General features: G+C 37.8%; 1 protein-coding gene across 5 annotated transcripts in view; it reads right to left on the bottom strand.

The window, feature by feature from the left end:
• Positions 1–13,207, bottom strand: part of SUGCT (succinyl-CoA:glutarate-CoA transferase) — a 310,973-nt gene that overhangs the window by 238,781 nt on the left and 58,985 nt on the right. For all 5 annotated transcript variants that reach the window (XM_065665717.1, XM_065665718.1, XM_065665722.1 and 2 more), the window contains one exon: positions 11,757–11,852. In XM_065665717.1, coding sequence (XP_065521789.1) covers positions 11,757–11,852 — 96 coding nt within the window. The remainder of the gene's footprint in view (positions 1–11,756; positions 11,853–13,207) is intronic.

The raw sequence follows: 13,207 nt of genomic DNA on the forward strand, positions 1-13,207 counted from the left end.
GTTGCTTTCAGCACCTGGTACTTGAGAAAAAAAGCTATGTAACTGTTTTCTCCTCATCATTATTACTCAGAACTGTAAAATGGCAGGAAATAAAATTACTTAAGAATCTCTAAGGAGTTTGAAAGGGTAATAGTGAAAAGATAGCATAATTATGCATGAGTGCTAAGAGGTATCACTAATAACAATCTGTTAAATTAGCTACCTGATCAGATTCTTAATACACAGAATTCTGCCCAATGCCCTCCTCCTCATTCATGGATTTAATACATCAGTAAGCACTGTATTTATTAACAAATCTCTGATTCTTTTGTGATTCCAACTGTAGTGTGATGGTCATTTTTACTTCTCACTTATGCTCCAACTTTGATGAATTGATGAAAGCAAAATGGCTATCCAAAAATGGGCAACATCAGGAATATCAAATGAAATCCTGAAATTCATTCTTATATTTAAAACTCTCAAATAAAATACTGTAAGCTTGTACACAAAAGAGGCAGAAATGATTCCTGGTTTTGTGGAAGAACTAAAATAAGACTTATGTCCATTGTTCTAAGCCTCAAGCTAAATTAAAATGCACTCCCTCTGCCCCAGTGAGCTAAGTCAGTAACTTGTGTGTACTACAAAAGGCTTTGTTGCATTGTTACAACTATTATTCATGGTCAAAATTCTCTAGCCACTATCATAACCACATATGCCAAGGATAAATTTGACAAGGTCAAAATATTGTCTCTGTTTAGAAGAGACATTACCATACAGACTAACATTGGTATTTACAATATTTTATATCCTTTGTCTCTATTTTAGGTTTTAACTATGTTACATAGACTCAAGCTAAAGCTTCTCTACTTGAATTCACAATAACTTCCTATTTGTTTATAATCATGGCCATTCCACATGGCAATGGATTTTTCCAATGCAGAATCACAGCTAGTATTAACTGACTGCGTATCAGTTGGACCACAAATTAAAGGTTAACCTTAGGTCTGTTTTTTATTTTTCTCTAGCAAAGTATGGCCTTTCTACTAGGATCATTTAACTCCTAACCCTTTGCCCTGGTAGCTTTCTAAAATATAAAATACAGAAAATATAAAATACAAAATATGAAACACAAGGTGGGTCTTCCTTATCCTCACAAGACAACTTTTTAGAATCTCAGACTTCATCTGCCTAAGAAACACTCAGGAAAAGAAAGACAATTCTATGATTAATGATGTCAAACTAATGTGCAAAAGTTTGAAGTGCTCATTAAACCCACACATGGACGTACTCAAAATTCAAGTGCCCTAAGCTTGCTGTAGCTGACATAAACCAAGATCACAGTCAGACAATTGCCTTGGCTGCTGCTACCTTGGCTTCAAAGGTCCCTCCTGCATTGAGTGACCTCACCTGTGCAGGTTTCACTTGATTGGGAATAAATCAGTGAAACTATTCCAGAAAATGATCCACGGTCAAACAAAGCAAAAAAGTGGAACACAGAGGAACCCCAAGAAACTTCAAATGGTAAATCGAGCTGAAGTTGTAGCTGGTAACTAATCAGCAAAGTTTAGGCACAGAGCTATGCGCTGTTTTCCTGCCCTGGCAGCTGAACACCTGAGAAGGAGATACAGCAATGTGATGCTGTTAAAAAATGAAAGCAAACTATTCTCTGCTTAAAAACTCCAAACCAAACAAAACCAACAAATCAAGAGGTTTAAAAATATAGAACTTTGGGGAAAACATGAAGGAGCCAGCCTCACACAAGCACTCTAGATGAGCTCTCTCCATATGTATATATATGTAAAAACTTGTTACAGACAATATGGTGATCAACTGCCACAGTGCATCACTATTTAGCCAAAACTCTTTTCCTAAATCCAGGCTCTATCTTCCTTATTGAAAATAGAATTACTTCTTCTCCTCCCCTCAGCAGACATGGCAATCTAACTAAGTCAGACTGCAACAAATACTGCAAAACTTGGGACAAATGTGTCAAAAGTGTATCTAGATAAAAGTGAATAAAAGTGAGGATGCAGACTAGATAAAACCAGCTGAGAATCCCTAGCGGGTACAGATAAAAGATCAATTTTTCTAGCTTAATTCGTATTATAAGGGTAAATTCCAGTCAGCGAACATTCTGGGATTCAGGTAATGGTCAGGAAGCATGGTTTTATCAAAACAAAGAACTACCTTAAAACAAAAAATCTTTCCTCTCACCTTCACCCTCACTGAATTCAAACTTGCAGCAAAAGTCCTGCTTACCTTTAAAAGGAAGCAAATCAAAACAGTTTTGGTAATAATAGAGGTTTAATAATTGACAAAGCCTTAACTGACAATTGCTCACTCTTTTTACCACCAAGTTTTATTACTGAGAGTGTTGGTAAAAATATACCTGTGTTAGCATCATGCAACATTATATCTGAATGTAGCAAAGGGCATGAGCAACATTAAAAAGCACTGCAATTTCAAGTTTCTTTTTGTAAGTAGATTTAGCATTTTAAACTTCAATGCTCTAGTACAGCAACAGGAATGAGACTTCCTAAGTGCATGCATCACTTTTGAAAATAGAACAGAAGCCCTCTCAAAAAATCTTAACCTTCCAATTAAATTCCCAGAAGCTGCCTATGTACTGGAGGACTAACGTTGTTCCTCAAGTAGACCTAAGCTTACTGTAGCAGCAATGCAGTATTTTAAATGGAAACCATATAACCCATGCCAAATATATTACATACATCAGTGCTTGGAAATTAACCCAATGACCAAAGCCACATGACATGTCAGTTACTGTGAAAAGAAAGGCTCATCCTGCAAATTAGTTACCAGGTTCTACACTAAACCTGTAAGAAACAGTGCTCAATATAAAATACATCTAGAGATCCAAACATGCTTCATAAACTCCACTCACAGATTGACCCACTCTGAGAACATCCTCACAGCACATCTTGAGCTATCGCATCAAAAAAAATCAGAATAGATGTGATTTATATAGCAACTCCATTCATTAAACTAGCTCTGGATAGTCACATTTCAGAGTTTCGTGGTGACACAGCACAGATTTCAAACAGATGCATTAAATGTGAGCAGAAATTCAATTCTCGTGATGAGAAGGGAGAATGTTACAGTGAGATGTGGGGAACAAGCATTTTTCTAGGGAAGTAAACGCTACGTGCTAGTAAGTTTTACATTCCTGAATACAACATGCAAAATAGTGAAGCAGTTTTGAACACTGTTACGTTTCTGATGGCAGATGGTTCCCTTTTGGCTGAACAGTGGTAAAGGTTCTCAATTAGGTCTACAGTACAGTGAACCTTCACGTTGCTGAAAGAGACACATCACTCCATTAAAAGCAAGTTCATAAGCAAGTGTTAATCCCCATGCAATGTAGCATTTATCATTTTTCATGCAAGTGTTCATTCCAAGAGGATTATCACTTCCTCATCCTGCCCTCTGGCTGACTACACAGGGCAGAGAAATTCTTTATCCCATATGGAAGGAGAGAGGGAGGTTGAAGGAAGCTGTGATCTCCAGCTTCCAGTTTTGCTGTAGCTACTCCAAGTTGAAAGTGGGAAAGAGCACAGGCCAATGTTGCAGCAGTTGCTCTTCAATGAGAGTATAGATACGGCTTCCCAGAAGCTGTCTAGCAATTAGTAACACATGTCATACTACAAAGATGGGGAGGGAGGCGGGGGGTGCAAGCACTCTTGGCTAATGTCTGCACAGATCCTACCAACCCGCCCGACTGAATGGTCAGACACTCCTTTGATTTGTCCACACACAGAGTAGTTCATTTATGCTCGATTAAAGCGATTCTATTTGAAACTCCTCAGATATTAATAAGTGACACAAATCAAGTACTGTAAGCACCGTGCTACAGTTAAGATCTGTGTATATAAATCCACTTGTGTAAGTTTATGAAATTTGAGCCGCCTTTCCTAATTAGATACGCACTTTTCTAAAGAACTGCCCTTTGAGGTGTAAGTAGCTTACACAGGAACGTATTTTAGGTGGAATTATACTAGTTACAGAATATTTTTGCTTTCCTTTGGGGCATAACGTCCTTACCTCAGACTCACATCTCTCCTTGCAGAAGTTACAGACTGCATACAGCTCACCTGGGTGCTCTTATACAACAGATCCACTCATCAACCACGTAATTGTAGGCAAAAGACACGTAAAGACAGAAGTTCTAGGCTAAATGGTGTGTCAAACCCATCACAGAGACAATCAGAATATTATTTTGTAACATGCCACACATATATAAAGTCAAAAGCACTGCATATACAAAAGCAGCTAATAATGCTGATAATTTGTATCTACCATCCTACATAGCTCCTTAGAGATAAATGCTGCAACAAAAACTAGATTACACGAATGACATCTAGTGGACATACCCTCCCATAACAATCGACTCTCCATCCAAAGCTCCCACAAGCTTCACACAGTAAAAGTGAGCACCTGAACATCCATTAAACAATGGCAAGCATTTTTTTTTGAGGCATTCTTTTTTACTTATCCGTTCATTTTTCTGTGTTCATAAAGTTAACACTATCATGTGGACATGCTTTAATCTCTTCTGTGCCCCAAGAGTGACTATTCATCACCATAAATCACCAGATCCTCAAATTCTTAAGAAAACAGAGCTTTAACAGATTGTGAACATTGCCAAAGTTCTTGCCCACCTCAGTCACTTAATTTCATTCCTTTGTGTTTCATTCCCCATTCCTAACCTGAAAGACCCGATTTGTCCTGCTATACAATACCTTGGATAAGGGACTGTAGTGGTTTATTAGGGTTTCTAGCTAAAATGGCAATACAAATTTATACATGCAGGATGATTATGCTAGAAGTCATTGAGTGATACTGCTGTATACAGATTTCTGAGTTCTTTTTGGACTGTTTAAACATTTTTCAGCTTTTGACGGGCTGCACTGCATAGTTATACAATGACTATGAAAGGTACTTCCAGAGAAGGAAAAGCAAAGTTTATTCTTCTGCCCTGCATCCAATAAGCAGATTAGAGAAAACCAGTGATCCAGCTGCAATCAATACCTTCTCTACAAGCCCACAGATGCTACTTCATCACTTTACAACCAGCTACAATTTGAAGAACAATCTACTGATCAGGGCTCTGTTACGCTGCCTTTCCTAAGAATTCCAATTTGACACGGATATACAAATCTGTAATGTTCAGTAATGCTGAAACATGTCGGGAAGCAAACCATGCTGCTGCAAATAATGCAAACTAGATCCCACACCCCAGCAACGGACAAATGTGGAGGAAGCAATGAACAGCATACAGAGAAGACAAGTACATTCACTAACTGGGACAGAACATCAGTACACCTTGTGTTCTGACCCTGGTTTCATTAGTGTTCTTCTCATGTGATCACAGGCAAGTGACACACTAATAATCTTAATGTACAGCCAGTTTAAATTAGTATAAATACATATATAAGTTTAAAAACATATGTAATTACATATATAAGAACATTTTGTGATGGCCACAAAATAGACTGTGACATTTCTCAGGAGGAGAGCCAAACTAAGACAGTCTCAACTATCAACTATAATTCCTTAATAATTGTAATTACCCATATCTGGTTTGCAAACTGAAAGTATAAGACACATTAAAAAATATCTTGTAGGCACTGTTTAAAGTAGAAATGAGTAGGGGGATTTCCTTTGGGGAGAAAAATATATCAGATTTTAAATCAAAAATGCATTTAATTTCCATCTGAAAAGTTCAAATGTACAAGTAAAAAGATGTCTATTCTACGTGCATGTAAGGTCAGCTTCTTTAAATTGCTGTCTCAGTCAAAGGATAGGAGGTATATGGATGAAATTATAACTACATCTCACATTATACACGGAGCACGTATTCAAAACTGCCTAAGGCAAACCGACTGATTTGGTTTCCAGACAGCTGCTCTACCCAGGAGAGAGGTTTGACAACTCACTGAAGGACAATCACCAGAAAAGTATCAATATCATGTTGTCACATTTGAGTAACAAGAATTCATTCCTCATAAATGGGCAGATTTCTACCCAGATTCCTGCATATGATTACTATACCTTTCCATTGATTAAAATGGCAAGGAAACAGATTTCCTACCGTATCACTTCTTACCAAGCAGAGTGGTCTCTCATAATCACTGTCAGACCAAAACGTTTGTGTAGTCAGTAGTTACTCTACAGTAAGACACTTCTGAAGTATCTAGTAAGGAAGTCTGCAAATAGAAAGTTGTCCAAGAAGAAAGAAAAAATGTCCTGCAAATGGTACCTTTGTTTTCTTGTTTTACAGAGCCCAGGATGACACAGGCCTTTCCAGCCTCTCTCTTTCCTGTGCCTTGTAAGATACAGACAGAAAGGAAGCAGCCAGCTAACAAATCTATAGGTAAGTCGTTCAAAGAGATACACTAGGCCACTAAAGTATTTGGGAGAATGATTATTCATCATATGAGTTAAGACATGTATCTTAATGACAGTCAAACTTCTTTGGAAACTAAAACCATACAGTGCAAGAGAGCACAAAGTCTCTATTCAGTTGATGTGTGATTACATTTAATTTTCATGTCAAATGGCTAATACTTTCAGCAGTGATACTTCATTGCTTAGAACAATGTAGGGCAATGGGCCCCAAAGGCAGTCCACATAGTCCAGGTGAGTATTATGCAGATAAGGTTCACAGAGTAAGAAGGGTCATCTTGCATTTCCTGAATCTGAAACTCCCCCCCAAAAAAACCTCTGTTTTATTTCTTTCCTGTGCAAAAGTTCTGTCTTCTCCTAGACTGAGCCATTATAGAGCAAAACGATCTTTCATAACATCCATTTTGGACTTACTTAGGAAGGAGTGTTTCATGCACAAAACAAAATTCTGGAAACAATCCAAGTTCTATTCTTTGCTGATTTAGATTCCAAGACACATTAACTGCAGACCCACCTCTATAAAGCCACAGAAAAGAAAACATCTACACACCACCATTCTGGAGTAGGAAAAACCAACCCCAGAACAACCCAAAAACCAAGAAAAGTAATGAAAAGCTCTGTGCAGTTCTCCAGAGCTAAGTCAGGAAAGTTGTTACACATAGGGCCTTTGTGTGAAAAGCATCTCTGCCAGATGAATCAGGTAACTGAGAACCTCCTGCATTTCTCTGTGATGAGACACAAAGAGTGAGGTTTTCTTTATAAGACTCTTGGATAGGATGAGATTCCACAAGCAAATAGCATGAGATGCAAACGTTAAAAACTATACACATCTTCCAACTACCTCATACCTTTCACTTCTTTGTGAGCTTCTACTTTGGTTTTCATAAAATCATAGAATCACAGAACAGTTTGGGTTGGAAGGGGCCTTTAAAGCTCACCCAGTTCCAGCCCCTGCCATGGGCAGGGACACCTTCCACTAGAGCAGGTTGCTCCAAGCCCCATCCAACCTAACTTTAAACACTGCCAGGGATGGGGCAGCCACAGCTTCTCTGTGCACCCTGTGCCAGCGCCTCAGCACCCTCACAGGGAAGAACTTCTGCCTAGTACCTCACCTAAATCTACCCTCTTTCATAACACGTTTCAAGGCCTTTGACAGAGGAAATTTCCTCATACGAGGAAAATTTTATGCCTAGCACAACAAAAAGTTAATGCTTAAAGAACCTGAGTGATGTTCTAATATAAAACACATTAATGTAGGGTCTGATGAGTTATGACAACACACAGGTCAGTCAAAAGAAAAGAGAACTGGTTAAAATCATTTATTTCCTGTGGTTTCAATTTCTGTGCAGAATAACTGTGGCCTTTGCATATTCAGGAAATATGCTGAAGTACACTTGAGAAGACCCTGTAAGTCCTACAACTTAGGACCAAAGCTGGAGCAGAAATACTATCAAATTTAAAGATATTTTCATTGTTATGGCTCAAGTTAAAGCAGCCCTATGCCTTTTGCTCAGTTTGCCTTTGAAAGCACTGCCCAGTTGCCTGTGTGTCTGATGGCAGGGTGATGAGCTGCCACAGGAGACATCCTGTAGACATGCAGGTTACAACAGACTCTCTGTAGAGTATCTATTCTGAGTGAGGCAACTGGAAGATGGAAAAGTGAGTATCTACATCTCACATGTGGTACAAGCAAGACAGCTACATTGCTGAAACCACAAGAACGAGGGAAGACCTTATCGCCCCCAATGAAAGACGGTAATACAACTTCTTGGCACAATTATGTAAACCGGATGCTTTTAAGCCCCTGATTTCCTCTGGATAATCATGGAGCAGCTGTATCTAAACAAGGTGTCTCATTATAGAAACTTGTTTAAAAAAATTGCACTAATTACGCTTAAGATTCAGCTCAGAACTCAAGGCTTGTGTTTTAACACTTGAAACCAAGCAAACTGGCACCTGATTACACGCACATCACAGGAGTAACCTATTCAATCTACACTGCTCTGATTAAAAAGCAGATACGCTCAATGTAGATAATTTCTCATGAAGGATTCAGCACTCAAAAATCTATCCCTGACTTTGGTTGATCAGAATCTAGAGTTCTTCACCTTTGTGGCACATTGCAAAGTTCACCTCCATTGAAAACCTATGGCAAACCTTTACAGACAGCTTTACAAGAACCCCAAAAGATGTTGTACACTTGTACACTCCAAAGAAGCTCAGATCCTTTTCTTTGGGTTCTGGTGATGAGCACACAAAACTGAGAATTCTGTGTCAATCACACCACAGTGAACACATTATCAGCAAAAGACAAAAACCTGACACGAGTATAAATGCCCTTGCACACCAGACTTTGCATGCCTTTTGCTACGAGCTTGTTGCTCAGACCAGATATAGATTTTCAAAGGTGCTCTACTTCTCGGTAGTTTCAGGAAAGAGAAAACCTAGCTGTCCATTAATGTTTAATTTTCATGTGTCTAAATACAAGGAATAGTAAGAAAGGTCAATCTAGAGAACACATTCAGGGACAAATTATCCTGCTACTTTTCCAGTCAAGAAGCAATAAGGAATTCAGTGAAATTACAGATACACTCAAAGCTAAATTCGGCCTTGCAAATAGAAAACAACAGAGCCATGTGCAAAGATATTATGAACAAAATTATTCAACTGAAGCTCAATGAAACAGAAATTACAACAGCATTCAGTATATACTGAATGTGTTAAGCAGGGCATCAGAACACTTACTGTAACAATTGTAAGAAAGAAAGTACTATTTATGTACATATTTCAGATGCTTTCAGCACATTTTTGATCACATTTTGGTCAGTACTCTAGAGTGACTCTGATCACACTTCTGTCCCATGGAAAGATGATGGAAATGATTTAATTTTTTCTTTTTAATATCTATAAAAGGCTCTCTCATGTTTACCCAGTCTTCCATGATTTAACATAGTCTGACACATTTTGGCAGGACTGCAGGCTCTGTATCACTTCAAAGTTATAATTTACTACCTGTGTGAAAACTCGAAATAGAGCAAATGAAAACAAAATTAAGTTCTGAAATATCGAGAAATTCACTTTTCTGAAATGTGCTTTTCATTATTTGAACAAATTAAAGAGTTCACTTGCACAGAAGATCTTGAAACAAAAAAAAAACACCCACATTTATTAGTAAAAATTAGCACTATGATAGTCACAGTTTAGTGAGCAAAAGACAGTATATTCAGTAACTAGGATGAGGGAAAAAAATCAGGTATCAGTGTTTTGTTCTAAACTGTTTTACTAATGAGCTACGTAAGCAACTATAAAAGCAGTACAATAGCAACAGTGAGGGTTAACTCCAGTTTCTGAAGTGCTTTGCAATGTAAGTATAGCTTATGTTAGTCAAGCGAAAAATAAACTCTAGAAAGCATAATATACTTATGGTTACAATCAGAATTATAACCATGCTAGCTGATGGAATGTTAACAGATGAGCCACAGATACACACACACACAACTCCACCCATAGTAAATCCACCCTAATTACTGTTTCATGAACAAGAAAATTCGTATCAAAGTTGTTTACAATATTGAGGTAATATTTCAAATATCTACTACAGAAACAGCATTCAGAAACACAGGAACCATGGTTTAGGTAGGATTTAAAGAAAAGTTATTTATATATTGACTAATCTAGAATAAATGAGAAGAGAGCTAAAACAATCTCCACAAATTTTGTATCTCTAGAGAGCTGTCTATGAAAAAAGAAACACAGGACACTTTTCATTTAGATTGTGGAAAAACAAAAGGCAAAAGGACATAAAAGAACAAAAGTTTCATTTACTCAGCCAAATGCAGTGCGCTGAAGATAAAATGTTGTGTTTAGTCAGGTTTTGGTTTTGCTTATACAAACTTTAGACACTTCAGATCTGTTTTAGACATTCAACATAGTTAAGTTCAAAACGCACTGCACCAAAAGGTCACAATATGGAAATACAGCAGAATGTAACTATTTGTGTAGTGGATGCCTGGTTACACTGGGTCATTCAGAGCTGGTTCTAGAGAACATGGCCATACTGCTGCACCGTGTCAACCAGAGAGTAGCACATTCATAGCTGAAACAACACTGCAAGATGAAACTCATACTTGAAGAAAGAGACACAGCATGACCCCATCAGTATGAGATGATGTGCAATCAGTGCTAGCTAATTTGTAACCATACAGTGGACTATGCCGTGGTACTGGAAAAATAGATGTAACTCTTAAAAAAACACCCTGGTTTTGTTTTTAGACCCAAGGAGGCCTGGCTGTGACGCTAGCCAGTGATGGAAGATTTTTGCTGCGGAGTTACTATGGCCACAAGCAACAAATCTTGTAGTATTATAAACCTCCACCATCTTCACCACTGGGCAGAAGCGAACACCTCCAGTTTCCCTCACTTTCTCTAAAAGGAGATGGTAAAGAAACTGAGTGGTGTTTAGGTGCAGTTCTCCCAGACAAATGCTGGGAACTGTTCCTCTCAGGATTCAAAGGACTCCATCCAGAAATTAAGTAATCTCTGCTTAGCTAGTTGCAAACACGCCTATTTGATGAGAAAGTACCAAAAATTATGAAATAAAGGACAGATTCTTTAAATGAAACATACGCCCAAGCCTCCAAAAGTTAGCGTGACTTCTATCAAGAACACAACACGGGCAGCTAGAAAAGAACAAAATTTTCTCTGATTACTGGAAGAGTTCCCCAGACTACCCAGAAGTAAGATAAAACCTCCAGTAATTTTTTTTCCTGTGCTTGTTTATATGATGAAGGTCATGTTATTTTAAGGAATTTCAACCCTTCATTAGATGTAGCAGACTATGAGTTCTGCTGAGGAGATCTGAGGTCTGGTTAATCCCTTTTGCCAACCTGTTGTCTCACTGAGCCGCAGTGATTTGTAGCAAAATCAACAGAAAATTACAAATCTGTAGAATCTCCCATGGTCATGGTCATTTGGATTGTTCTTGTAGACTCACTAAATAAAATTACCAAAATCCACAGGAAAAATATTTCAGTTTATAACTGTAGGGAAGTCAGGTAACCCTTTGAAAAGGAAAAAAGCTTTCTCTGTCAGGTGAAAACCAATCAAGTCATCACACCAGCTTTAAAGTCATCCGATTTCAGCAAACACCTTTGATCTACTTCAGTGTTCTGTTACTAATCTACTGCTGCTGAAGAAAAATGCAAAATGCAGAAATGACAATGAACAACAGAACCTTGTCCTACCTAGACACAGACACGTTACAGACTACAGCAGGTCATGGGAAAGGTAAGTCAGCTCTCAATCGCATAATACAAAAAATCATGAGCAAGAAAATCAAAACACTTTCTGCTTACCTGATATGGAACAATACTCCCATGCGCAGTACCCCAGCGTTTTCCTTCGATTTTGCAATTAAGGTAATTAGCAGCTACATGAGTGAGACATGCAACCTGGAAATGGAGAAAAAGTATTCAGGAAAGCTGAAACTCCATTGACAACTTCGTGGAGATTTCTGTCTATTTATACATGTTTTAGATACATAAGTTAAAGTATCTGTCGCAAAAGTATCCCTTATATATTACATACACTTTTTAATATGAAAAAATCAGGCTACATCTGTATGATGGAAGTGCTTGTGTAAGTACAACTCAATAATAACACATGTTCTATAACACTAGTAACACTAGTCAAATCTAACACTGAATTACCGTAGTAAGATGTAAGACAGTATTCCCCTAAATATTTTGCAGAACAGTCAATTGTAGCAAAGAAAAAAACAGTGTCTCGTCCAAAGTCTAGTGGGAAGCATGATGGATTTGTGGGATAGAACTCACCATTTCCTGAACCTCAATCCCATGCTTAAATCACAAAGGCTTTTTCTCAGTTACAAGATTATCTTTCTGCTTTCTCCTATGCTTCTCATTTTACATGTCCAAGCTATGGAAAATACTTCCGAACTCTTCAGCTCCCCACATGTTCTGTAATATTAATTAAGTGGTAGGCCTTGATAAATCATCTGCCATTAGAAGATAAGGAGAGATTTGTCAAGTTATTAGTCAGACAGGGAGGACTGGGAAAAGATTAATTTTGTGAAAAATATGGCATGCTAATTTAGTAACCACAATTCGAGGGGTTAAATATATATTGTGTAAGCATGAATATATATTAGGAAAAAGAAATTAACATTTATGATGCAATAATTCATGAAAATCAGTGCTTCTGTTATCATAGAATCATAGAATAGTTAGTGCTGGAAAGGACCTCAAGATCACCTAGTTCCAACCCCTCTGCCATGGGCAATGGCAGACTCTTTTGTTTCTTCAAGAGAATACAGTATACGATTGTATCAGAATCCACAGAACACAAATAAAGCACTACAGTTAGCATGCAAGGTTATCACTAATTCACCAGACACAATGTATTTGATTTATGCTGTTAACTAGTTCTGCCAATAAGTGCAACTGCTTGCCTAAACAGGCCATGTGACCTTTTTTTCCAAAAATATTATTTTCTTCCTTTTTGTCCCCTAGATGGAAGAAATTTTCTGTGATGATCCAAGTGTTCACACTATTCTGTGCCTATTCATCAGCCTAACCTACAACAAAACATGCAGAAATTAATTCAGAGTTCACCACTCAAATTCCAACATGCGAATTATATCAAAACTTCTAGAAAAAGAATGTAGTTTCATTTTCTTCTCCTTTCTCCGTATTTGCTTAAGAGGCAATGCGAAAGTGTCACTCTCACATATAAAGCAAATATTTAACTGTGCACCACTGATACAGTGATTTATTCCAGCAGAAAA

Source organism: Lathamus discolor, chromosome 2, assembly GCF_037157495.1.
Source record: "Lathamus discolor isolate bLatDis1 chromosome 2, bLatDis1.hap1, whole genome shotgun sequence".
Classification (NCBI taxonomy): Eukaryota; Metazoa; Chordata; class Aves; order Psittaciformes; family Psittacidae; genus Lathamus; species Lathamus discolor.